Raw genomic sequence first — 25113 nt, forward strand, 5'->3', positions numbered from 1 at the left:
CCACGCCTATAGATAGACTATGAAAAGTATTCTTTAAAAAATCCACGCCTATAGATAGACTATGAAAAGTATTCTTTAAAAAATGGACTTGAAAAGTATTCTTTAATAAATCCACGCCTCAGTTGGCCCTTGAAAAGTATTCTTTAATAAATCCACGCCTCAGTTGGCCCTTGAAAAGTATTCTTTAATAAATCCACGCCTCAGTTGGCCCTTGAAAAGTATTCTTTAATAAATCCACGCCTCAGTTGGCCCTTGAAAAGTATTCTTTAATAAATCCACGCCTCAGTTGGCCCTTGAAAAATATTCTTTAAAAAATCCACGCCTCAGTTGGCCCTTGAAAAGTATTCTTTAATAAATCCACGCCTCAGTTGGCCCTTGAAAAGTATTCTTTAATAAATCCACGCCTCAGTTGGCCCTTGAAAAGTATTCTTTAATAAATCCACGCCTCAGTTGGCCCTTGAAAAGTATTCTTTAATAAATCCACGCCTCAGTTGGCCCTTGAAAAGTATTCTTTAATAAATCCACGCCTCAGTTAGCCCTTGAAAAGTATTCTTTAATAAATCCACGCCTCAGATGGCCCTTGAAAAGTATTCTTTAATAAATCCACGCCTCAGTTGGCCCTTGAAAAGTATTCTATAAAAAATCCACGCCTATAGATAGACTTTGAAAAGTATTCTTTAAAAAAATTCACGCCTCCTCCAAGACTTGAAAAGTATTCTTTAAAAAAATTCACGCCTCCTCCAAGACTTGAAAAGTATTCTTTAAAAAAATCCACGCCTATAGATAGACTATGAAAAGTATTCTTTAAAAAATCCACGCCTATAGATAGACTATGAAAAGTATTCTTTAAAAAATCCACGCCTATAGATAGACTATGAAAAGTATTCTTTAAAAAATCCATAAAATATAGATAAAATATATTTTTTAAAAAATTCACGCCTATAAATATGCTATGAAAAAATATTTTTTTAAAAAATGCCACGCCTAAAAATAGTTCATGATTTTTTTAAATCTACGCCTATAAGTAGTCCATAAATATGCCATGGAAAAATATTTTTAAAAAATCCACGCCTAAAATTAGGCTCTGAAAAAATATTTCATTTTATTAAAAAAATCTTTCTTTTTAATTTCAGGATCGGTTTACTGGAGCTAAACGATCCCGATAATAGTTTGGAGAAAAACAAACGCCAAAAGAATGCATTTGAATTTGCTGTGAGATTTTCGCGGAATTTTCTATATCCTCTAAAAGGGATGGTAAGTTCTCCAGGCTCTACAGTTCCAAATTTTTATTAAAACTTACTTTTTTCACTAATCCAGTTAGAAGACCTCAAATCCACCTCAATCGAACATTTCAATAGCCTAACCTCAAATGATGCCTGCCTTCGGGTCTGTAACCTCTTCAGTCTCCTACTACAATCGGTCAACACCTATCAGAAGCAGTTGCGTTATTTCCTTCTCGATCATGTGCCGCAAAAGCTACCAATTTTAATCGAAATGATTTATATGACCACCAGCCAGTGTCTGGAGAAACAAATATTCTCCCCTCAGGATATTATCCTTAATACTTTGAAGGAGAGATGTTCGCAATTTTTTGATTTTTTGCAAGATCTCCAGCAGGGGCGTTTAAATTCGCAACGAGAACATCATCGTAAGCTGACAATGGATAAGGCGAAGCCCAAATATGATTTGAAAATGTTCATGAATGATTTGAATATGTACGAACCGAAGCTGGTGCCAAAGTCGGGGAGTAGGAGGAAAATTAAGGTGGGTCCTGGAAAAAAATCCAAACCTATGGTGGTCTTAGAAAAAAATATCATATCAAAACTCCACGCTTCTTAAAAAAGTTATCGAACCTAAATTTTTTTGTTTTTCGTCTTTCAGTCAAAACGTCCCCTTAAATCCGTACCAATTGAGGATGTGACCGATGACACCATCCGGGAAAAACCTCAGGATGATAACATCCCCACCCAAATTGAAGATATACCAATTGAAAACAAAAGTTCCACACATTTAAATATGGGTTCAGGTGATGCTAATCCCCATGGCTTGGATAAATCGATGCTAGAAGCTTTACAAAATCTAACAAAAGAACAAGTTCGCAAAGTTCTCGAGCCAATGTTGAAATCGTTGAGCTTGGCATTGGGTAAACAGGTAAGTGCAGATGTAGATTTTCATATTCTCGATTTAGGCTAATTTCTGGTACATTTTCTTTATAAGTCTGGCATAAATGTTGACTGTATAGCTGAGGTATTTGCTAATATAACCATAGCTTCCAAGGCATAGCTAGCTTGATATCCGATGATGGCTGTGATGAGTGAAAAATTCAAAATAAAATTATAAGTGTTCGTAAAACAAATTTCAGTGTTAACAAAATTGTTTGGAAGTGAATAATAAATATTAATGTTTTTCAAAAAAATCCACGCCTATTAATAGACTATGGAAAATATTAAAAAAATCTACGCCTATAAACAGTAATGGGAAATATAGAAGGTACTAGAAGGAATGCGCGCCGATAAGTTACATCTTCCAACAATATAGAGGCTTGGTAAAAATATTGGGTTATGTTCGCATGATATTACAAAATGAATTTTCAGCAAAATTTTTATGAAACTTTAAAATTCCCTCGAACCATTTGTGGAAAATTTATGAAAATCGGTTAAGTAGTCGCTGAGTTATTAGGGTTTGAATTCAACGATGTTCCGAAATATCCTTACTATTCTGTGTTGATTATTTTCTGTTAATGTGGCAACTCTGTTCTGAAATGTTCTCTTCCACTTGATCTTTCCATCTAATTCCTGGCTTTATCCTTCTGCGTGAGCCATCAGTTCGCTCGCTTTATATGCCTTTTTTGCTGGGGCAACCTCATTCTCACAACATGACCTAGCCAAAGTAGTCGCTGCCGCTTGATGCGCCTGACAATACAAATGTCCGAGAATAGATTGTACAACTCATGGTTCATTCGACGACCATATTCACCGTCAACACAGATCGGGCCATAGATCTTTCGGAGAATTTTCTCAAACACTCCAAAAGCTGCCTCTTTTACTTGCGCAAGAACCCATGCTTTAGATCCATATAATAGCACTTGTAATATTAGCGTTTTGTAGAGTGTGTGTTTGGTCTGGCGGGAGGTGGCGTTGTTCTTGAATTGCTTACTCAGACCATAGTAGCATCAGATGGTCAACACTATCCTCTTCCGAATTTTAAAACTGATGCTATTAATTTTATTTACGGCGATACCATGGTATATAATATCTTTCACTACCTCGAAGCTGAAGTTCTCAAGGTCCACAGTTGGTCCGAGTCTACTGGACGTCTTGCGCGTTGATACCATCAGCTTGATCTTCTCGCCATTTACTGGCAGACCCACTTTGGCAGAGTCCTTCTCAATTTGTCCAAAGGAGGCTGTTACTGCTCGCAATGTTCGACCCATTGTGTCGATGTCGTCGGCGTAAGGAAAGTGATATTTGGTGTACAGAGTTCACTTTTACATCTCATATGACCTTTTCCAGCAGAATGTTAAAATAGTTCACACGACAAACTGTCACCTTGTCTGAATCCTCGTTCGGAATTAAAGGGCTTTGATAGGCCTTTTTGGACTTTAACTGCTGTCCTTGTGCCACTTAAAGTTATCCTGCATAGCCGTATTAATTTTGCAGGAATGGCGAATGCAGACATGTACAGATAGGGCTATCCAATGAGGCTTTATAGTCGACGAATAGGTGATATGAGTTAAGACCTGGTCAATGGTGGATTTGCCAGGTCTGAAGCCGCATTGGTATGGTCCAATAATGTCATTGACCATTGGCTTCATACGTTCACACAGCACCCTGGATAGCACATCATATGCGATGGGAAGGAGACTGTACCCATAGTTGGCACATATCGTCTTCTCTCCTTTTTTGTGCACGGGACACACAGGATGCTGAGGTTCCAATCATTGGGCATGCATACCTCCAGCCAGATATTACCACCCGTCGAGGTCTGAAGCCGCATTGGTATGGCCCAATAATGTAATTGACCATTGGCTTCAGTCGACTGAGAAAGAGACTTATTCCTCTATAGTTTGGCACATATATCCTTGTCTTGTCTCCTTTTTTGTGCAAGGGTCACAGGATGCTGAGGTTCATTGGGCATGCATTCCTCTAGCCAAATTGTACTAATCAGCTGGTGCATGCTCCTGACCAGCATCTGACCACCAGTCTTGAATAGTTTGGCTGGTAACTCATCGGCTCCTTTTGTTTTATTATTCTTCAGACGATTGATTGCTATTCTGACCTCATCTTGGCTAGATGGTATACACTCTATACATCATCTCTTATTGGTTCTGGGGTATCTTCCTCATCGTCACTACTTGATACCAGAAGCTTTTCAAAATGCTCTTTCCATGTCCTCAACACGCTGTATGTATCTGCCACCATGTTTCCTCCTCCATCTTTACAGCAGGATGTGCTTGCAACACAGCTTTCGGTTTGGTGTTTTCCTCGTTGGTAAAAGTTTCGGACTTCATTCTGACTCATGTACATCTCGATATGCTCACACTCACCTTTTTCTTGTTCTTTCTTCTTTTTTCTGAAAACACGTTTCTCCTCTCTCCTTTTCTCCCGATAATTCTCCATTACGTTACGTGTTGCTACTGTCTGCAGGGTTGCTCTATACGCTGCGTATTTCACATCAGTAGCATTACGACACTCCTGATCGTACGACGGGTTTCTTGATGGTGGTCTTTGGTACCAAAGTGTTGGCTTTGCTGCAGTTTGTAGGGAGTGGACAATTCTTTGCCATTGTGCTTCTGTACTATTATCGGAACAAGAAGTACTTTCGTCAAGCAGTTGGGTAAGTTGAGCGGAGTAGGCCTCTGCTACCTGTTGTGTATGTAGTTTTTCGACTTCGAGTTTCCGTGTTGTGTTAGATCGCACCTTTCCTACTAAATTAAGACGAGTGCGAACCTTGGCTACTACAAGGTAGTGTTCCGAATCGATATTCGCTCCTCGGATCGATCGGACGTCTAAAACCCTGAATGTATACCTATCACAACTTGATCAATTTGATTTCTCGTTGTTTGATCAGGAGAGATCCAGGTGGTCTTGTGTATATTGAGATACTTGAACGTGTTGCTGCTAACTACCATGTTTTTTTGCTGCGGCGAAGTCCAACAACCTCATACCGTTGTCGGATGTTTCTTCTTGAAGGCTGAATTTTCCGACGGTGGGGCCAAAAATATTTTCCCTTTCGATTTGTCCATTAAAATCTCCTAGCAGAATTTTAATGTAATGGCCAGGGCAGCGATCACATGCTGTTTCTAGGCGCTCGTAAAATATGTCATTGGTCTGCTCATCTTTGTCTTCGATCGGAGCATGGGAGCAAATGAGATTGATGTACGGAATATATCAATTCGCTCATCTACTGGAGTGAATCCGGAGACGAGGTCTTTTATTCTCCTATTAACCATAAATCCGCAGACAAATTCGCGTATCATTTCATGACAGGTCGTAATCATCTGTTTTACTTACCTAGTCCCTTTCCATCTCATTTCCTGTAAGGCAATAATATCGACTTTGTACTACTTAAGTACATCCTCCAAAGCGAAAACTGCGCCTGTTCGGTTCAACGTGCGCACATTTCAAGTGCAGATTCGCAGTTCGTGGTCCTTTATACGTTTGCGGGGGTCGTCAACATTAGGGGGGTTTGGTTTTCTTTTTCGTTGTTTTTTCATAGTAAGAGGGGTTTTCCGAGTGTGGGCAACTAACTATACTTCTCAAGCCATTTTTATAGTTCTTATGGGTAAACTCGCTGCACATATCAGCTCACTATTTCAATGGATGATGAAAATAGTTACCCTAGGTGACATCGCAGGGAGATCAGTGTCCACAATTGAGATGAAAGAGGGACCAAGATAAGCCTGGACTTTGCCATGTTAAAGTCAATCAGAGCCGTTGCTTGGTATCTATCATCCCCTACGTCACCCTATAAGTAGTCTCCTGTAAGTAGTTCTGGCCTATTAGTAGTCCATGAAAAATATTTTTTATAAATCCACGCCTATAATATTTAGTCTTGGACAATCTCGTTCAGTTCAGTGATCGAACGTACTAGATCATTTTTTTAAAAGTGAATTAGGTCGTTCACATCGTTCAGTTGCTTATATCGTTCAAATGGTTACTCAGTTCAATTGGCATGTAAGCGTATTCCAATTAAGTTCTGGCTGTTCAACCAAACGTAAAGAATGATTACCTTTCAAGATCATTCGAAGGACTTTCCTATATATTTTCTCCACTTTGTTAATGGGTGATTAATCCAGGGTTTCCAGCTCGACAGTTGTCTATGGGGGTGATTTGCTTTTAAATGTCGCTTCTTACGTAAAAAATTGTTCTTATTTGACGTCGTTTAGTTGGTCAAAGAAGAAAATGTAATGTCGTTCAGTGAGCTACGTCGTTCAGAGACCGACTAAGTTTGGAAAACAAAATCGTTCAGTGAACGACAATAATAACAACTGAACTATGTGGTTCAGTCGTTCAGTGGACTGACTCGTTTAATTGAACTAGGTCGTCCACGAACGACACAAGATTAAAAATATTTGAATTAAAAAATTATAATAACATTTTTTTGTTTTTTTTTATTTATTAAGAAGTTTATTTATTATTTTTTTTATATTACAATTGCATATATATAGTAAATATTTTATAATCATAATAAATATGCATATCGATTATTATTTTATTTTTTACAAAAACAATATTTTGATTATATATATGTAATTAATTTTTTTTTTATAAATTAATTAATTAAGAGTTAACATTATTATTATAAAAACAGAGAGAATATTAAAAAAAAAGAAATATCATGCATTTGAAGATTTTTTATTTGAAATTTTGTTCGTGGAAGAAAGAAATTTGAGAAAAATTAAAATTTTAATAAAAATGTTTAAAATTATTAAATCTGTTAATCTAATAATTTTTTAACATAATATATTTTTCCCATGCCATAGCTTGTTTGGAATGTTAAAAATAACAATATTTTTAAGGAAAATTCATTTGCAACAATAAAAATTAATTTTTTTTTTTAAATTTTTTTCAATATATGTTGAAAAAATGAGCATTTCAAATAAAATACGGAAGAAGAGATTTGTTTTAATTTTTAAAAATAAAATTTTAAGGAATTCTGTGCAATTGGGCAATTTTGTTAGGAATGCCGTTCAATCGGTCGATTCACTTCGCATTAGGGACTAATTTATTCATTTAGTTCCATAGTTTCTTTTAGTTCAATCAATACATTCTGTCAATGAACGGTTGGATCAAAAGGAACTACGTGAACTAGAGCCAATGTGAACGACTTCAGCAAAAGGAACTAGGTGAACGAAAGCACAGGAACTAGTTCCAATCGTTCCTTTTGCTGAATATTTCTGTTGAAATAGCTCGTTCCGAATAAATTCACCAACCATCTTTAACAGCTACACAATTTTTTTTTTCTCCAAGAAAAGCAAATCTACTTCCTAACTAAATTCTATTACAGCGAATAAGGCCTTCTTGAATTTATTTGTCTTCTTCTTCTATTTTTTTATAAAAATTATTATTTTTTATGATTAATTATTTTTTATTCTCGAACAAAAAATTGAATATTTCTTCAAAATTTTTTTGCAATATTACCTAATGAGAGGCAAATAGAGAACAAGTGTGAGGTGTTTTGTGTGTGTGTGAGAGAGATAGTTTTCGTTGTTATTTCCTAATAGTATTTTAAATTTTTTATATATATAGTTGAGTTTTCTTTTGATTTTTTAGTTAATTTCATTCGTCTTCTTCATCATCGCCAATCTACTGCTGCTGGGCTGGGCAAATTCTCTATTGGCGGGATGACACAGGATGTAATTGCAATTTAGGCCGCACAATCTGTACAAACTGGTCGATTACCTTCAACGGCAAATGTTGAGGCAGTTATGGGATTTTCACAAATCTGCAAAGTGAAGAGGGAGAAAAAGAGAAGGGATAAAATTAATATTCTTAAAATAAAGGGATTTAAATTAAATTTTACAAAAAAATATACAAAAACATGTTAAATCTATATTCATAGCAAATACATTGCATACAAGCAGTATCCGATTCTCCTGTATATTGATAAAGCCAAACAGTTCCTTATAGATGGCCAGTAGGGAATTTATGGGAATTCAATAAAAACCGTATTGTAAATTACATGGTGATTCAAATTGGTGCTGTTCGTGACTATAGCTTAGGTGAATTATAAGTGTAAGGCGGTTGTGAATTATAAGTGTAAAGATTCAAATTTGACGCTGTTTGTGGCTGTAGCATTGGCACTAACCATCCACCAGTGGTGAATTTTAAGTGTAATATATAGCAAAGGCACATACCATAAAAGTGTTATCGATAACACATGTAGAGGTAATATGTGTTTGTAGCTTGGACTAAAACAGCGCCACGTACCGGCAATTTGAACCACTATATAATTCGATATGATTTTAATCGAATGCCCATAATTCTCCTACTAGGGCCAAAGCAGGTCAAATTTTATTTTTTTATGAGACGAAAAAATCGTCTTATTTAAGACGAAATAAAATCCTGTATACGTTCCTGTTGCAAAGTGTATATAAGCGGTTGTAAAGTGTATATAAGCGGCAAAAGGGTATTATTTATAGACGATCGCCAGGCAGGTAGACAGACACTGAGTAAATCGTATCAAATTGTCTTCGATTGATTGGTCCCGAAAATCTATATCATTTCCTATCACTTTGGTCCATGCTTTGACAAATAGTGGTCAGACCGCTCACCTAAAGGTAAGGTACAGACAGAACTGGTCTTATTTTATGATCTTATAAGAGAAAATCTTCTACCAGCTGATAGCTATTAGAAAAGGTGATACTTTCAGATATGGAATCTCTTCGGTATCTCACATTTTCAAATATATTTTTTTTTTAATTTTTTCTTTTCTCGAAAATGTGTTAACTTGCAGAAAATGCGCCACTCTGGGATCTCCTATTTCCATATATGTTTATACCCTTCACCACACTGTGGTACAGGGTGTTATGTCTTGGTGCAAATGTTTGTAACAGGCAAAGGGAAACGAGATAGACCCTCGGTTTCTTTTGAGAATATGCATAGAATCCATTTCAGAGTCGATTTATGCATGTCCGTCCGTCCGTCTGTCGCATTTATGATCCGATTAGGATGAAATTTGGCACAGCTCATTCATTTGGCCCAAGGACGAACCCCATTGAAATTCAAGAAAATCGGTTCAGATTTAGATATAGCTCCCATATATATTTTCGTTCGATTTAAGGCAAGTGGGGCACCGATTTGCACGAAATTTGGCATTGAGTACTGAATTAAGTCTAGAACGATGTGTGTTGATTTTCGTGAAAATCGGTTCAGAGTTAGATGTAGCTCCCATATATATATTTTCATCCGATTTTAGGTAAATGGTGCACCAAAGTCCCTATATATCTTTCGAATTGCACGAAATTTGGTATAGCACACACTGAATGAAGTCTACAATGATGTGTGTCAAGTTTCGTGAATATCTGTCCGATATATATTTTCGTCTGATTTAAGTCAAATTGGGCACCAACGCCCTATTTATCTTTCGATTTGCAGGAAATTTGGCATAGAGTACTGAATTAAGTCTAGAATAATGTGTGTTGATTTTCAGATTGAAAATCGGTTCAGATTTAGATATAGCTCCCATATATATTTTCGTCCGATTTTAGGTAAATGGTGGACCAAAGTCCCTATATATGTTTCGATTTGCTCGAAATCTGGCATAGTACACTGAATGAAGTCTAGAATGATGTGTGTCAAGTTTCATATATATTTTCGTCCCATTTAATAGACATGGTGCACCAATTTTTTTCGTTCAATTTCATGTCAATGTTCTTTCGAAAAGTTGACTTCAGTTAGGAGACTATGTTGAATATACCTAAAGTGGTGAAGGGTATCATATAGTCGGCCCAGTCCGACTTTACTTATTTCCTTACTGTTTTTTTTTTTTTTGGTTTCTTTAGGTTTTCTTCTTCATAACTTCTGTCTCTCTCTTACCTTGCACTTAAAACAATCCCTATGCCATTTGGCCTCCAGAGCCACTATGGCATTTTCCGTTATGGGGCGAGTGCAACCAGCACAGCGGGCAGCAAACAGCTCTTCAAAATCTGTCTTACAATAAGCCTTGCCATCCCGCTCGTAGAAGGAGGTACCCACCAAGGGTTTTTTACAATTGCCACCGCAACAGAAACACTCCTCATGCCAGGTTTTGCCCAGGGCTTTTATGGTGCGCTAAAAAGAAAGAAAAAAATTGTTAATTGAAAAAATAAATCTAGAAATTGGTGGAAAATATAATAATGTGTAGAAATATTTTTTTCTTAAAAATTTAATTTTTCGAAAAATTTTTATTGAAAATCTAAAATATTTTTTTATAAAATTAAAACTTTTCTTATAACAATAAAATATTTTCCTATAAATAATTTTATCAAAAAAAAATATTATATATATAGTTTTTAATATTTTATGCTTTTTTATTGTATATTTTTTATAAAGAATATTTTATTTTCATATTATGTTATAAAATTCTATTTTTTTTTAATTTTATTTATATTTATATATTTTTTGATGATGCCACTTTAGATTTGAGTGTGTAATTGGTTCGTATTGTAATGCGCAAAATGTGTTAACAATTAAATGATAATAAGAATAATATGAACAATATTTATTATACTATTATTTATATTGTTGCTATTGTTTTTTTTTTTTTGTTTCTGTAATTATCTTAATGACATATTTTCATTCTAAAATAATGATGCTGCTGTTGTTGGCATTTTATTACGAATTAATTCATGGCTCAATTTGTTATTGTTTTCAATTCGATATGTGGTTGTTGTTGCTTTTATATATACTTTTTTATTGTAATCTATGATGATCGTTACGAATTGAAATGATGGGGGGATTTAATAAATTCGTCAGTGATGATATGACGTAGGATGGGGAATATTTTGCTGGTGATGAACAAAAGGTTGACACTGGGATAAAATTATGAAATATAATTCCGAAAAAATCCACACCTTGGTTAAGCCTTGAAAAAATTATCTTTTAAAAATCCACACATTGGTTAGACCCTAAACAAATATTCTTTTAAAAATTATTCCTTACGATATGGCAAATTTCGTGCAAATCGAAAAATATAAAGGATCATTGGTACACAATTCACATTAAATCAGAGAAAATTATATATGGGAGCTATATCTAAATCTGAACCGATTTTCACGAAACTTACCACACATCATTCTAGTCCTAATTCATTACGCTGTGCCAAATTTCGTGCAAATCCAAAGATATATAGGGACTTTGGTGCACCATTTATATTAAATCGGACGAAAATATAAATGGGAGCTACATCTAAATCTGAACCGATTTTCACGAAACTTAACACGCATTATTCTAGACCTAAATCATCAGGTGGTGCCAAATTTCGTGCAAATCGAAGGATATTAAGGGACTTTGGTGCACCATTTACATTAAACCGTACGAAAATATATATGGGAGCTATATCTAAATCTTAACCGATTTTCAGGAAACTTAACCCACATTATTCTAGACCTAATTCAATAGGCTGTGCCAAATTTCGTGGAAATCGAAAATTATTAAGGTGCACCATTTACATCAATTCGAACGAAAATATATATGGGAGCTATATCTAAATCTGAACCGATTTTCACGAAATGCACACGTAATTCTAGACCAATTTCATTACGCTGTGCCAAATTTCGTGCAAATCGAAAGATATTAAGGGACTTTGGTACAACATTTACCTTAAATCGGACGAAAATATATATGGGAGCTATATCTAAATCTGAACCGATTTTCAGGAAACTTAACACACATTATTCTATACCTAATTCATTACGCTGTGCCAAATTTCGTGCAAATCGAAATATATGGTGCACCATTTACATCAATTCGGACGAAAATATATATGGGAGCTATATCTAAATCTGAACCGATTTTTCAATACGGTTCGTCCTTGGGCCAAAAAAGTGACCTATGCCAAATTTCATCCAATTCGGATTATAAATGCGACCTGTACTTTGTTTAAAATTTAACATGAACAGACAGACGGGGGGACAGATAAACGGACATGCATAAATCGCCGTAGAAAGTGATTCTATGCATATTCACAAAAGGAACCATATGTCTATATCGTTTCCTTTTGCCTGTTACTAACATATGCACAAAGACATAATAGCCTGTACCACAGTGTGGTGAAAGGTATAATTAAAAATAAAATATTACATTAAAACTATAAAATATAGAAAAAAAACAATAACGGAGCTGAACTTATATAGGGTCTATATATAGTCCACGAGAAATCCCTAAAAAAATATTTTTTTTTAAATCAATTCCTTGGTTAGGCCCTAAAAAAATATTATTTTAAAAATCCAAGCCTTGGTTAGGCCCTGAAAAAATATTCGTTTAAAAATACAGGCCTTGGTTAGGCCCTAAAAAATATTATTTTAAAAATCCACACCTTGGTTAGGCCCTAAAGTACCAAAACTAAACATGCCCAAAATGGCAACCCTTTAGCAATCTATTAACGAGCTATTCCGTACAACCTTAATGACATTCAGTCTTCCTCTCCCTTTCTCGTTCGTCACCGTCATTATATTCGAAATTTAATGTTTTCTTAATATTGAAATGCGAATTGTTTAGCTACTTAGAATTACCCTGATGTTGTCGCAGCTATTATTTACTAATCGCGGTGGCAATTTGTCGTTTACACCAATGGCATGAGTCATGGCTCGAGAACAGTGGTTTGAAAATATAAAAAAAAATAAAAAAAAAAAATCAGAATTTTGGATCCCACATAGAGGACTGAATAAATATACCTAAAAATCTCCGCATAAGACTATAATGTTCCTTTAAAAAAATAATTAGTTTGATATTTTCCCGTTTCTCAAACCACTGTTTTCTTCCCAGGATTTTCTATTTCACTAATAAAAAAAAATATTAAAATAAACTTACATAATCTAAAATCCGTAGGGGTTCAAAAAATTATTCCTAAAAATTATTTTTCTTTTTTGACTCTGATGCTCATTGAAAAAAAAACATAATTTGTAATTTTCTTTCCCTTCAACCCCCAAACCACTGTTCCCCCACACCCAACCATCATTTGTTTTTTTTTTCAATGTGCAAAAACAATTTGTCTAGCAGTTATCGCATTCGAACATTTAGCTTCTGCACTCATTTGGTTTCCATAAATTTTGTAATATTATTTTGTATCATTTTTTTTTTTTTTGTAATTGTTGTTGCCTGTAATTGTTATTGCTTTCTTGAACAACAAAAACAACAACCATTTTTGATAGAATTTTCTTTACACAACAAAAATATGACATAGAAGATCCGACCCCCACCCACAATTACGCATTATGGGCGGCGGACGTTTTCACAGTGTGGCTGTCTTCACATAAATATTTCAAATGAAAATAGCAAAACATTGATATGTCTGAACAGATACATCTGTATGTTGGTTTGTCTGTCTGTCCGGCGGTCGGGCTATCATTGTTTGGCTCTTGGCCCATATTTCAAGAAGCGAACAAAAAAAACTTTCACATGAAACTGATGTTTAACATTATTTTGCAATTAGCCGCGGCATACATTTTTAACAACAACAAAAATACAAAAACAACAACGTTTCCTGGGAAATTTTCCAAAAAAAATTGCGCAAAAAAAGTAATACAACTACAACAACTACTTTCAACGAGCCGTACGAAGAAAAATGACTTGGAATTAGTTTTAAAATAAATATTTGAAAAAATTATAATAAATAAATAATCCCAAATAATATGTCAATGTCAGAACGGGGTTAATGGGCCGGCAATGGGAAGTATATTTATGTATTATGATTGTACATGCCTTAAAAAAATATGTATTACAAAAATCTACACCTCGGTTAGGTCCTCAAAAAATATTCATTAAAAATCCGCGTCTTAAAAAATATTCATTAAAAATTCACATTCATAAAACAATATTTTTTAGAAATCCATGCCTTAGTTAGGCCCTAAAAAAATATTCTTTTAGAATGCCTTGGTTAGGTCCTAAAAAAATATTCTTTTAGAAATCCATGCCTTGGTTAGGCCCTAAAAAATATTATTTAAGTAATCCACGCCTCATATAGGCCTTGAAAAAATATTCTTTAAAAAATCCACGCCTTGGCTAGGCTTTGAAAAAATATTCTTCTAATCACCACATGTTAATATCTACAATATCCTGTAGTTAGAACGGTCATAGAATCTTTGGAGGACCATGGAGATGAAATCGGCCAAAATTAAATGTACTATCAGATAAATATTTCAACCTATTGAAAAACCCCATACACATACCATTCTGAAATTGACAGAATTGTATTCTTTGGTGTACCATTTGTATGAAATCGAGTCAAATTATGTATGGGAGCTATATATAAACATAGACCTAATTGAGTAAACGTTGCATACACCATTTGTTTTTTGTAATCACTATATTCAATTTAATACCCTCTGCCAAATTTCGTGTAACCACCATTTACATAAAATCGAACGAAAATATATATAAGACCTATATCAAAATCTAAACCGATTTCAACAAACCTTATCACGCCTCATTTGTTTCTCAATAGAATGTGCTATGCTAAATTTCACTCAATCAGACAAATATCAGGAGTTTGGTGTATCATTAACCAAAAAATCGGACGAAACTATATATGGGAGCTATATCTAAATCTGAACCGATTTCAACAAAAATTCGCATACATTAGTCTGGACCTAATTCAGTACTCTGTGCAAATTTTAGTGCCAATCGGACAAATATTGGGAGTTTGGTACATCATTTACATAAAATCGGACGACTATATATATGGGAGCTATATCTAAATGTGAACCGATTGCAACAAAACTCCGCATACATAAGCATGGACCTGATTTTGTCCAATCGGACAATTATTGGGAGTTTGGTGCATTATTCACATAAAATCGGACGACTATATATATGGGAGCTATATCTAAATCTGAACCGATTTTCAGGAAACTTAACACACATCATTCTAGACCTAATTCATTACTCTGTACCAAATTTCGTGCAAATCGGAAGATATATAGGGACTTTGGTGCACAATTTACCTTAAATCGGACGAAAATGTATATGGAAGCTATATCTAAATCTGAACCGATTTTCAGGAAACTTTACACACATCATTCTAGACTCTATTCAGTATGCTATGCCAAATTTCGAGCAAATCGAAAGATATTTAGGGTCTTTGGTGCACCATTTACTTAAAATCGGACGAAAATATATATAGGAGCTATATCTGTATCTGAACCGATTTTCGCGAAACTTAACACACGTTATTCCAGACTTAATTCAGTATCCCATGCAAAATTTCGTGCAAGTCGAAAGATATATGGAGACTTTGGTACACCATTAACCTTAAATCGGACGAAAATATATATGGGAGCTCTTTATAAATCTGAACCGATTTCCACAAAACTTTACACACATCATTCTAGGCCTAATTCATTACGCTGTGCTAAATTTCGTGCAAATCGGAAGATATATGGGACATTGGTACACCATTTACCTTAAATCGGACAAAAAAATATATATGGGAGCTATATCTAAATCTGATTTTCACGAAACTTTACATACATTATCTAGACTCTATTCAGTATGCTATGCCAAATTTCGTGCAAATCGAAAGCTATTTACAGACTTTGGTGCACCATTTACCTAAAATCGGACGAAAAAATATATGGGAGCTATATCTAAATCTGAACCGATTTTTCCCAATTTCAATAGGGTTCGTCCTTGGGTCAAATAAATGAGCTGTGCCAAATTTCAGCCAATTCGAATCATAAATGCGACCTGTACTTTGTTAACAAAAATACATGGACGGACGGGCAGACGAACCGACATGCATAAATCGACTTAGAAAGTGATTCTATGCATATTCTCAAAAGGAACCATGTGTCTATCTCGTTTCCTTTGGCCTGTTACAAACATATGCACAAAGACATAATACCCTATACCACAGTGTGGTGAAGGGTATAAAAAGCCAAGTCGTGGTTAGGCCTTGGAAAAAAATCCACGCCTGTTGTTGATCTTGAAAAAATATTCTTTAAAAAAGCCACGTCTTGGTTAGGCCCTGAAAAAATATTTGGTCATTCAAAAAAAAAAATTTAAGAAATCCCCACCTTGGATAAGCTTTGAAAAAATATTCTTAAAAAAAAATCCACTCCTAGGTTAGGCTTTGAAAAAATATTCTTAAAAAAATCCAAATATTTTGGAAAAATTCCCCTCGTCTCGCCAGTCCTTTGGTTTCAATAAAGTGGGTCTCTCTGTCATATTGATTAATTCTCAATGTCACATCACTATTCAAATATTTATTTCGCTATGATCGCAACGCCGCTTTGAAGGTGTTGTGTGCATTGTTGCAAATTGTCAGTTTGAATTATTCTTGAAAATTTAAAAAATCAATAAAAAATCGTAGAAATATGCCAATATGTCGTCATATCATATAGACACTTGTGCGCATGCGCACACGCGCCTGTCACAGATTTTTTTATTTGCTTCGTTTTTTTTTCTCCTCCACTTCTTTTTAAAACAAAGCAACAAAAATGAGGGAAGGCAAACTGTTTTTTTTGCGATGTTTGCTCCGAACGCAACATTTAGGTGTTATTTTTGAATATCTGTAGCTGTCAATATTTATGAATATTATTATGTGTTATGAAAAAAATAAATAGCTGGAAATATTAACATAATCCCTGGGCATAATGAATAGTTACAGTGGGACATACCTATAGGGTACTAAATGGTGGTAAAAATTAAAAGTCACTAACCTCAATTTTAAAATTAATGGAACCTTTTTATCATTTTGGAATTCCGTTGTAAGATTTTTTTAATTCGTTGTTGTTCGTTCTTACCCCTGTCCCGCTGTAACTGTAACCATATTTCACAAGATTAACACTTTATTTGAAAACAACCTCTGCAAAGACCTCATAAATATTTGTAACACAGGAAAAAAACTTCAACACACTCTTTTATATTTTTTTAGAGGTATCTCCCTCCATCACCTAATACCTATACCCCACCAGCGAACCAGTTATATTTCGAATGATATAAATTATTTAAATCATCATTTCGAATAGAATCCAACAAATAAAACAGAACAAGTTAGGAAGTAGAAAAAATATAAATAACTCGTTGTTTGTGTTGTTGATGTTGTTGTTTTTTTAAACCGTTGATATTCAAATCTGACCGGGCCCAGGTCTATTTGGAAGTGGAGGGCTACTTGTTATTTTTTTGTTTGTTTCAAATGCTGTTTATTTTAAGTTAGATCATGATGAGTAATTAGAGGCTAACATGAGTGTGCGTTTGTGTGTGATCACATCGTATCATCATCATCGGTAGCCAAGTTGTCATTCTATGTTTACCTAGCCAGCCGGTCAGGCAGCCTGTGAGCCACACCCAGATTATCATGTCACTATGCATTTGACAACCGAACACGCACCAAAATATATATGTATGTATGGAATAAGTGGACAAAAAACGTAAAAATGCTAAATTTTAAATTTTTTACAAAGGCCATTTTTTTAAATTTATTAAAATTTTTGAGAACCTCAACACAAGGCTTGGATTTTTTAAAGTATATTTTGTTAAGGTCCACAACAGGATATCTTTAAGGAACTAAAAAAGGCGTAGATATTTTAAATAAAATTTAAGGCCTAACCAAGGCCTTGATTTTTAAAAAATATTTTTAAGAGCCTAACCAGGTCCTGATTTAATAAGAATATTTTAAGGACATCATCAAGGCCTTGCGTTTTATACCCTTCACCACACTGTGGTACGGGGTATTATGTCTTTGTGCATATGCAGAATATGCAGAGAATCACTTTTTAAGTCGATTTATGCATGTCCGTCCGTCCGTCTGTCTGTCCATGTTAAATTGTAAACAAAGTACAGTTCGCATTTATTATTCGAATTGGATGAAATTTGGCACATCTCATTCATTTGGCCCAAGGACGAACCGTATTGAAATTGGGAAAATCGGTTCAGATTTAGATATAGCTCCCATAAATATTTTCGTCCGATTTAAGGTGAATGGTGCACCAAAGTCCCTAAATATCTTTCGATTTGCATGAAAGTTGTCATAGAGTACTGAATGGAGCCTAGAATGATGTCTGCTAAGTTTCCTGAACATCGGTTCAGATTTATATATATATATATATATATATATATTTTCGTCCGATTTAATGTAAATGGTATACCAAAGTCCCTATATATCTTTCGATTTGCAGGAAATTTGGCATAGCGCACTAGATTGAAAAAAAAATTTCTTGAAAATCGGTTCAGATATAGATATAGCTCCCATATATATTTTCGTCCGATTTAATGTTAAAAGTGCACCAAATCCCTATATATCTTTCGATTTGCACGAAATTTGGCACAGCGTAATGAATTAGGTCTAGAATGATGTGTGTAAAATTTATTGAAAATCGGTTCAGATTTAGATATAGCTCTCATATATAGTTTTGTAAGATTTTATGTAAATGGTATACCAAAGTCCCTATATATCTTTCGATTTCCACGAAATTTGGCATAGCGTACTAGATTTGCACGAATTTTTGAATTAAGTCTAGGCCGATTGACACAACGTACTGAAGTAATATAGATTAGTCTCTGGCAAGTTTCCCTGAAATCGGTTCAGATATAGATATATAACAAACACGCTACGTCTGCTGGGATACATATATAGAATATACCCAATGTGGTGAAGGGTATCATAAAGTCGGCCCGTCCGACTTTACTACTTTCCTTACTGGGTTTTTCTTATAAAATTCAATTTTTAAATGTTCGCCTATGGTGACTTTTGGTAACATATTTCTTATTCGTTGCCCGATTACCTGCCTATTGATTTTGCGGTCAACCACACGCTATCTTCGAATGACATCTGGAGTGAATATTGAGTGAACAACATAAATCTCCCACGTTCGAAATTTCCCAAAGAAAGATAATCTCAAGTTACGACGGCGTCATCATCATCACCGTCACCGTCATTGAGGCCTAAAAAAGCGGACCACCACCAAACTGGTATGGAATGATGACGCCAGAAGACTTTTCTTCCATTGAATTTGAAATGTTATGACACATTCTCACTTGAAAATCAAAACCACCCACCCATAGACCTAGACGACTATCTTAAAGAGTAACAACGCCACCTGAAAGCGGACTTCAAACTTGGTTTTATGTTCGGTTTATCAATTGGTGATGATTGAATTGATCAGCAACCACGTCTGCCAGTCTACTTTTCCATGGCGTCATTGGTCTGCGCAGAAATCGCATAACTTTTTTTTTTGCTTCGTGTGGAAGAAAACACCTTTCGTTTTTTTTTTTGCTGTGCAAAAACATATGCCTCTTTCCAAGGCCATCGCTTAAGTATCGAATATCTCAAATTAAATGGCCCCGCATCTTAAATATCAAAATTCCTAACCTAAGAATCATCGATGTGAGATTGGTGGTTTCAGGTGCAAATGTCAGCCAGCTATGTTTATGGCTATCGTATCAGCGAACGTAAAATTGGGTTTTGGCAAAAAACAAAAAACCGAATGCGTGGTGAATGCAGTCAAATGAAATCATTATCGTAATGATCGCCATTAAAGATCATTAGATGAGAAAACATTATCTGAGTCATAATTTGCATGAAATTTAATAGTCAATATTTTAATGGCACAAAAATTAGTGGCGTATTTATCGTGATTAGGTGATATGGTAAGGTGACCATATATTCATTAAAAACGTAACGCCTTGGATAGGCCTTGAAAAACTAGTCTTTAAAAAATCCACGCCTTGGATAGGCCTTGAAAAACTAGTCTTTAAAAAATCCACGCCTTGGATAGGCCTTGAAAAACTAGTCTTTAAAAAATCCACGCCTTGGATAGGCCTTGAAAAACTAGTCTTTAAAAAATCCACGCCTTGGATAGGCCCTTGAAAAACTAGTCTTTAAAAAATCCACGCCTTGGATAGGCCTTGAAAAACTAGTCTTTAAAAAATCCACGCCTTGGATAGGCCTTGAAAAACTAGTCTTTAAAAAATCCACGCCTTGGATAGGCCTTGAAAAACTAGTCTTTAAAAAATCCACGCCTTGGATAGGCCTTGAAAAACTAGTCTTTAAAAAATCCACGCCTTGGATAGGCCTTGAAAAACTAGTCTTTAAAAAATCCACGCCTTGGATAGGCCTTGAAAAACTAGTCTTTAAAAAATCCACGCCTTGGATAGGCCTTGAAAAACTAGTCTTTAAAAAATCCACGCCTTGGATAGGCCTTGAAAAACTATTCCTTAAAAAATCCACGCCTTGGATAGGCCTTGAAAAACTAGTCTTTAAAAAATCCACGCCTTGGATAGGCCTTGAAAAACTAGTCTTTAAAAAATCCACGCCTTGGATAGGCCTTGAAAAACTAGTCTTTAAAAAATCCACGCCTTGGATAGGCCTTGAAAAACTAGTCTTTAAAAAATCCACGCCTTGGATAGGCCTTGAAAAACTAGTCTTTAAAAAATCCACGCCTTGGATAGGCCTTGAAAAACTAGTCTTTAAAAAATCCACGCCTTGGATAGGCCTTGAAAAACTAGTCTTTAAAAAATCCACGCCTTGGATAGGCCTTGAATAACTAGTCTTTAAAAAATCCACGCCTTGGATAGGCCTTGAAAAACTAGTCTTTAAAAAATCCACGCCTTGGATAGGCCTTGAAAAACTAGTTTTTAAAAAATCCACGCCCTGGCTAGACCTTGAAAAAATATTCTTTCAAAACCCCAAGCCTTGGTTAGACCTTGAAAAAGTCTTCTTTCAAAACCCCAAGCCTTGGTTAGACCTTGAAAAAGTCTTCTTTAAAAATCCACGCCTTGGGTTGGCTTTAGAAAAGTTTTCTTTAAAAATCCACGCCTTGGGTTGGCTTTAGAAAAGTCTTCTTTAAAAATCCACGCCTTGGTGGCTAGGTCTTGAAAAACTAGTCTTTAAAAACTCCACGCCTTGGTTAGGCCTTGAAAAACTAGTCTTTAAAAAATCCACGCCTTGGATAGGCCTTGAAAAACTAGTCTTTAAAAAATCCACGCCTTGGATAGGCCTTGAATAACTAGTCTTTAAAAAATCCACGCCTTGGATAGGCCTTGAAAAACTAGTCTTTAAAAAATCCACGCCTTGGATAGGCCTTGAATAACTAGTCTTTAAAAAATCCACGCCTTGGCTAGACCTTGAAAAAATATTCTTTCAAAACCCCAAGCCTTGGTTAGACCTTGAAAAAGTCTTCTTTCAAAACCCCAAGCCTTGGTTAGACCTTGAAAAAGTCTTCTTTAAAAATCCACGCCTTGGGTTGGCTTTAGAAAAGTTTTCTTTAAAAATCCACGCCTTGGGTTGGCTTTAGAAAAGTTTTCTTTAAAAATCCACGCCTTGGGTTGGCTTTAGAAAAGTCTTCTTTAAAAATCCACGCCTTGGTGGCTAGGTCTTGAAAAACTAGTCTTTAAAAACTCCACGCCTTGGTTAGGCCTTGAAAAACTAGTCTTTAAAAAATCCACGCCTTGGATAGGCCTTGAAAAACTAGTCTTTAAAAAATCCACGCCTTGGATAGGCCTTGAATAACTAGTCTTTAAAAAATCCACGCCTTGGCTAGACCTTGAAAAAATATTCTTTCAAAACCCCAAGCCTTGGTTAGACCTTGAAAAAGTCTTCTTTCAAAACCCCAAGCCTTGGTTAGACCTTGAAAAAGTCTTCTTTAAAAATCCACGCCTTGGGTTGGCTTTAGAAAAGTTTTCTTTAAAAATCCACGCCTTGGGTTGGCTTTAGAAAAGTTTTCTTTAAAAATCCACGCCTTGGGTTGGCTTTAGAAAAGTCTTCTTTAAAAATCCACGCCTTGGTGGCTAGGTCTTGAAAAACTAGTCTTTAAAAACTCCACGCCTTGGTTAGGCCTTGAAAAACTAGTCTTTAAAAAATCCACGCCTTGGATAGGCCTTGAAAAACTAGTCTTTAAAAAATCCACGCCTTGGATAGGCCTTGAATAACTAGTCTTTAAAAAATCCACGCCTTGGCTAGACCTTGAAAAAATATTCTTTCAAAACCCCAAGCCTTGGTTAGACCTTGAAAAAGTCTTCTTTCAAAACCCCAAGCCTTGGTTAGACCTTGAAAAAGTCTTCTTTAAAAATCCACGCCTTGGGTTGGCTTTAGAAAAGTTTTCTTTAAAAATCCACGCCTTGGGTTGGCTTTAGAAAAGTTTTCTTTAAAAATCCACGCCTTGGGTTGGCTTTAGAAAAGTCTTCTTTAAAAATCCACGCCTTGGTGGCTAGGTCTTGAAAAACTAGTCTTTAAAAACTCCACGCCTTGGTTAGGCCTTGAAAAACTAGTCTTTAAAAAATCCACGCCTTGGTTAGGCCTTGAAAAACTAGTCTTTAAAAAATCCACGCCTTGGTTAGGCCTTGAAAAACCAGTCTTTAAAAAATCCACGCCTTGGTTAGGGCTTGAAAAACTAGTCTTTAAAAAATCCACGCCTAGGTGGTTAGGTCTTGAAAAAATATTCTTTAAAAAATCCACGCCTTGGTGGTTAGGTCTTGAAAAAATATTCTTTAAAAAATCCACGCCTTGGTGGTTAGGTCTTGAAAAATTACTCTTTAAAAAATCCACGCCTTGAATAGGCCTTGAAAAACTAGTCTTTAAAAAACCCACGCCTTGGTGGTTAGGTCTTGAAAAATTAGTCTTTAAAAAATCCACGCCTTGGTTAGGCCTTGAAAAACCAGTCTTTAAAAAATCCACGCCTTGGTTAGGGCTTGAAAAACTAGTCTTTAAAAAATCCACGCCTAGGTGGTTAGGTCTTGAAAAAATATTCTTTAAAAAATCCACGCCTTGGTGGTTAGGTCTTGAAAAAATATTCTTTAAAAAATCCACGCCTTGGTGGTTAGGTCTTGAAAAATTACTCTTTAAAAAATCCACGCCTTGAATAGGCCTTGAAAAACTAGTCTTTAAAAAACCCACGCCTTGGTGGTTAGGTCTTGAAAAATTAGTCTTTAAAAAATCCACGCCTTGGTGGTTAGGTCTTGAAAAATTAGTCTTTAAAAAATTCACGTCTTGGTGGTTAGGTCTTGAAAAACTAGTCTTTAAAAAATGCACGCCTTGGTCAGGCCTTGAAAAAATATTCTTTAAAAAATCAACGCCTTTGGTAGACCCTTGAAAAATATTCTTTAAAAAATCCACGCCTTGGTTAGGCCTTGAAAAACTAGTCTTTAAAAAATCCACGCCTTGGTTAGGCCTTCAAAAAGTAGTCTTTAAAAAATCGATGCCTGAGTATTTTTTTCAAATTGACTTGATTTTGAAAACCACAACAAAATGTATGTGTGTGTGTGTTTGTTTTGTTGTGAAGTGTATCGAACCAAAACTAATGCCCCACCAACTCCAAAATCAGAACTGATGTGCCAGTTTGTCTGTATTTTGTGAAGTGTGGGATGTGATTTTTCGAATGATGGACTTGTAACAGAAAATTGTTAACAAAAATTTCGTGACTTCTTGTTTTTTGAAATGAGTCAACGAATATTTAACATATCGTGTTAGGAAGTGATCTAAATATGGAGAGTCGGCGGATTGACGTCATTTTATCTGTAAACAAACTAAAAATTTTAAAGTAAAAAATAATTTCAAAGTGAAATCAAAATTGAATTGGAATTTTTTCAAAGAATATTTTTTTCAAAGGTCACCTTAGCGAGAATTTTTTTAAAAAATATATATTTTTCCAAGAGCCATCATAAGCGTGGATTTTTTTTTTATATATTTGTCTAAGGACCAGTAAAGTTGTGTTTTTTTTATTTTAATATTTTTTTCATGGGCCACCTTAGTATTGGTAGGAGCATAGGAACTGATTTTTTTCTGGAGCCACCTTAGGCGTGGATTTTTCAAAAGATATTTTTTCAGGAGCCACCGTAGGTTTGGATTTTTCAAGAGAGCACCATTGGCGTGAAATAGGCGCGGATTTAAAAAAAAAAAATAGTTTTCAGTGCTCGGATTTTTTAAAAAATATTTTTGCAAAGGCCACCATAGACGGGAATTCAAAGATTTTTTAAAAAATATTTTGTTAAAGCCAAAATTATCTTTTTTTTTGGCCTACAATGCTGATGAAGATGATCCAATCTTTTTTTAATGTTTCTGATGATGATGACAGACCTTTTAAATTCTGATGAACTCATCTTGTCCAGCCACACACACATACACTTCCAATTTTATTGCCCATTTAATTTTGTTGGACCATTAAGATAATTTTTCTTCCCGACCGGCCGATTTATGGCCGTCCGCTTAATTTCTTAATTAATACAATTAAACTAAAGCGTAATCTTTTGCGATTGGAGGTTAAATAGCAACAATTAATAAAAATTAAAAAACATATATTAGAAAACAACAACAACAAAAATAATTTGCTAAAAATAAACATAAACATGGTATAACGTAATAATGGGCTGGCAGAGCCACCACAGTGATGGCATCGACTCAAAAAAATGAAGAATGACAACAGCAATAAAAAATCACAACAACAAGAAGAACAACAACAACTTCCACTTTGCATACATACCTCCAAAATTGGCTTTTGACATGCCTGACATGTGCCAGAATAATTTTGTAGGAAACATTTGGAGCAAACCGGTTCACCTTCCTGTATATTGAAGGTGGCCTCTTGTATCGGCTGTTGGCAGTCTTTGCAGGCAAAATGTTCCGGATGCCAGGTCTTGCCAAGGGCCGTGATGATACGTTGGGTAATCACTTCGTTGCATTTGTGACAAACGGAATCAGACTGAAAAGAAACAAACAAGAAACAAAAAATTAGTACACAACAACAAATTTAAAAAAATGTTTTAGGATTTTTTAAAGAATATTTTTTTCAACAGCTAACCAAGGCGTGGATTTTTTAAAGACTAGTTTTTCAAGGCCTATCCAAGGCGGAGATTTTTTAAAAACTAATTTTTCAAGGCCTATACAAGGCGTGGATTTTTAAAGCATATTTTTTTTAAGACCTAACCACCAAGGCGTGCAGTTTTTAAAGACTAGTTTTTTCAAGGCCTATCCAGGGCG

General features: G+C 35.1%; 1 protein-coding gene across 1 annotated transcript; it reads right to left on the minus strand.

Moving 5' to 3' along the window:
* Nucleotides 1-7853: 7853 nt before the first annotated feature.
* LOC133324308 (transforming growth factor beta-1-induced transcript 1 protein) lies at nt 7854-24835 on the minus strand (the record flags this gene model as incomplete). The annotated part of the gene is made up of 3 exons (XM_061533154.1): nt 7854-7947; nt 10041-10274; nt 24617-24835. Coding segments are annotated over 3 exons (531 nt in total), but the record flags the coding sequence as incomplete, so codon positions are not given.
* Between the last annotated feature and the right edge of the window lie 278 nt (nt 24836-25113).

Source organism: Musca vetustissima, unplaced genomic scaffold, assembly GCF_032173495.1.
Source record: "Musca vetustissima isolate MV318-11 ecotype Yass unplaced genomic scaffold, APGP_CSIRO_Mvet_v1 utg339816, whole genome shotgun sequence".
NCBI lineage: Eukaryota > Metazoa > Arthropoda > Insecta > Diptera > Muscidae > Musca > Musca vetustissima.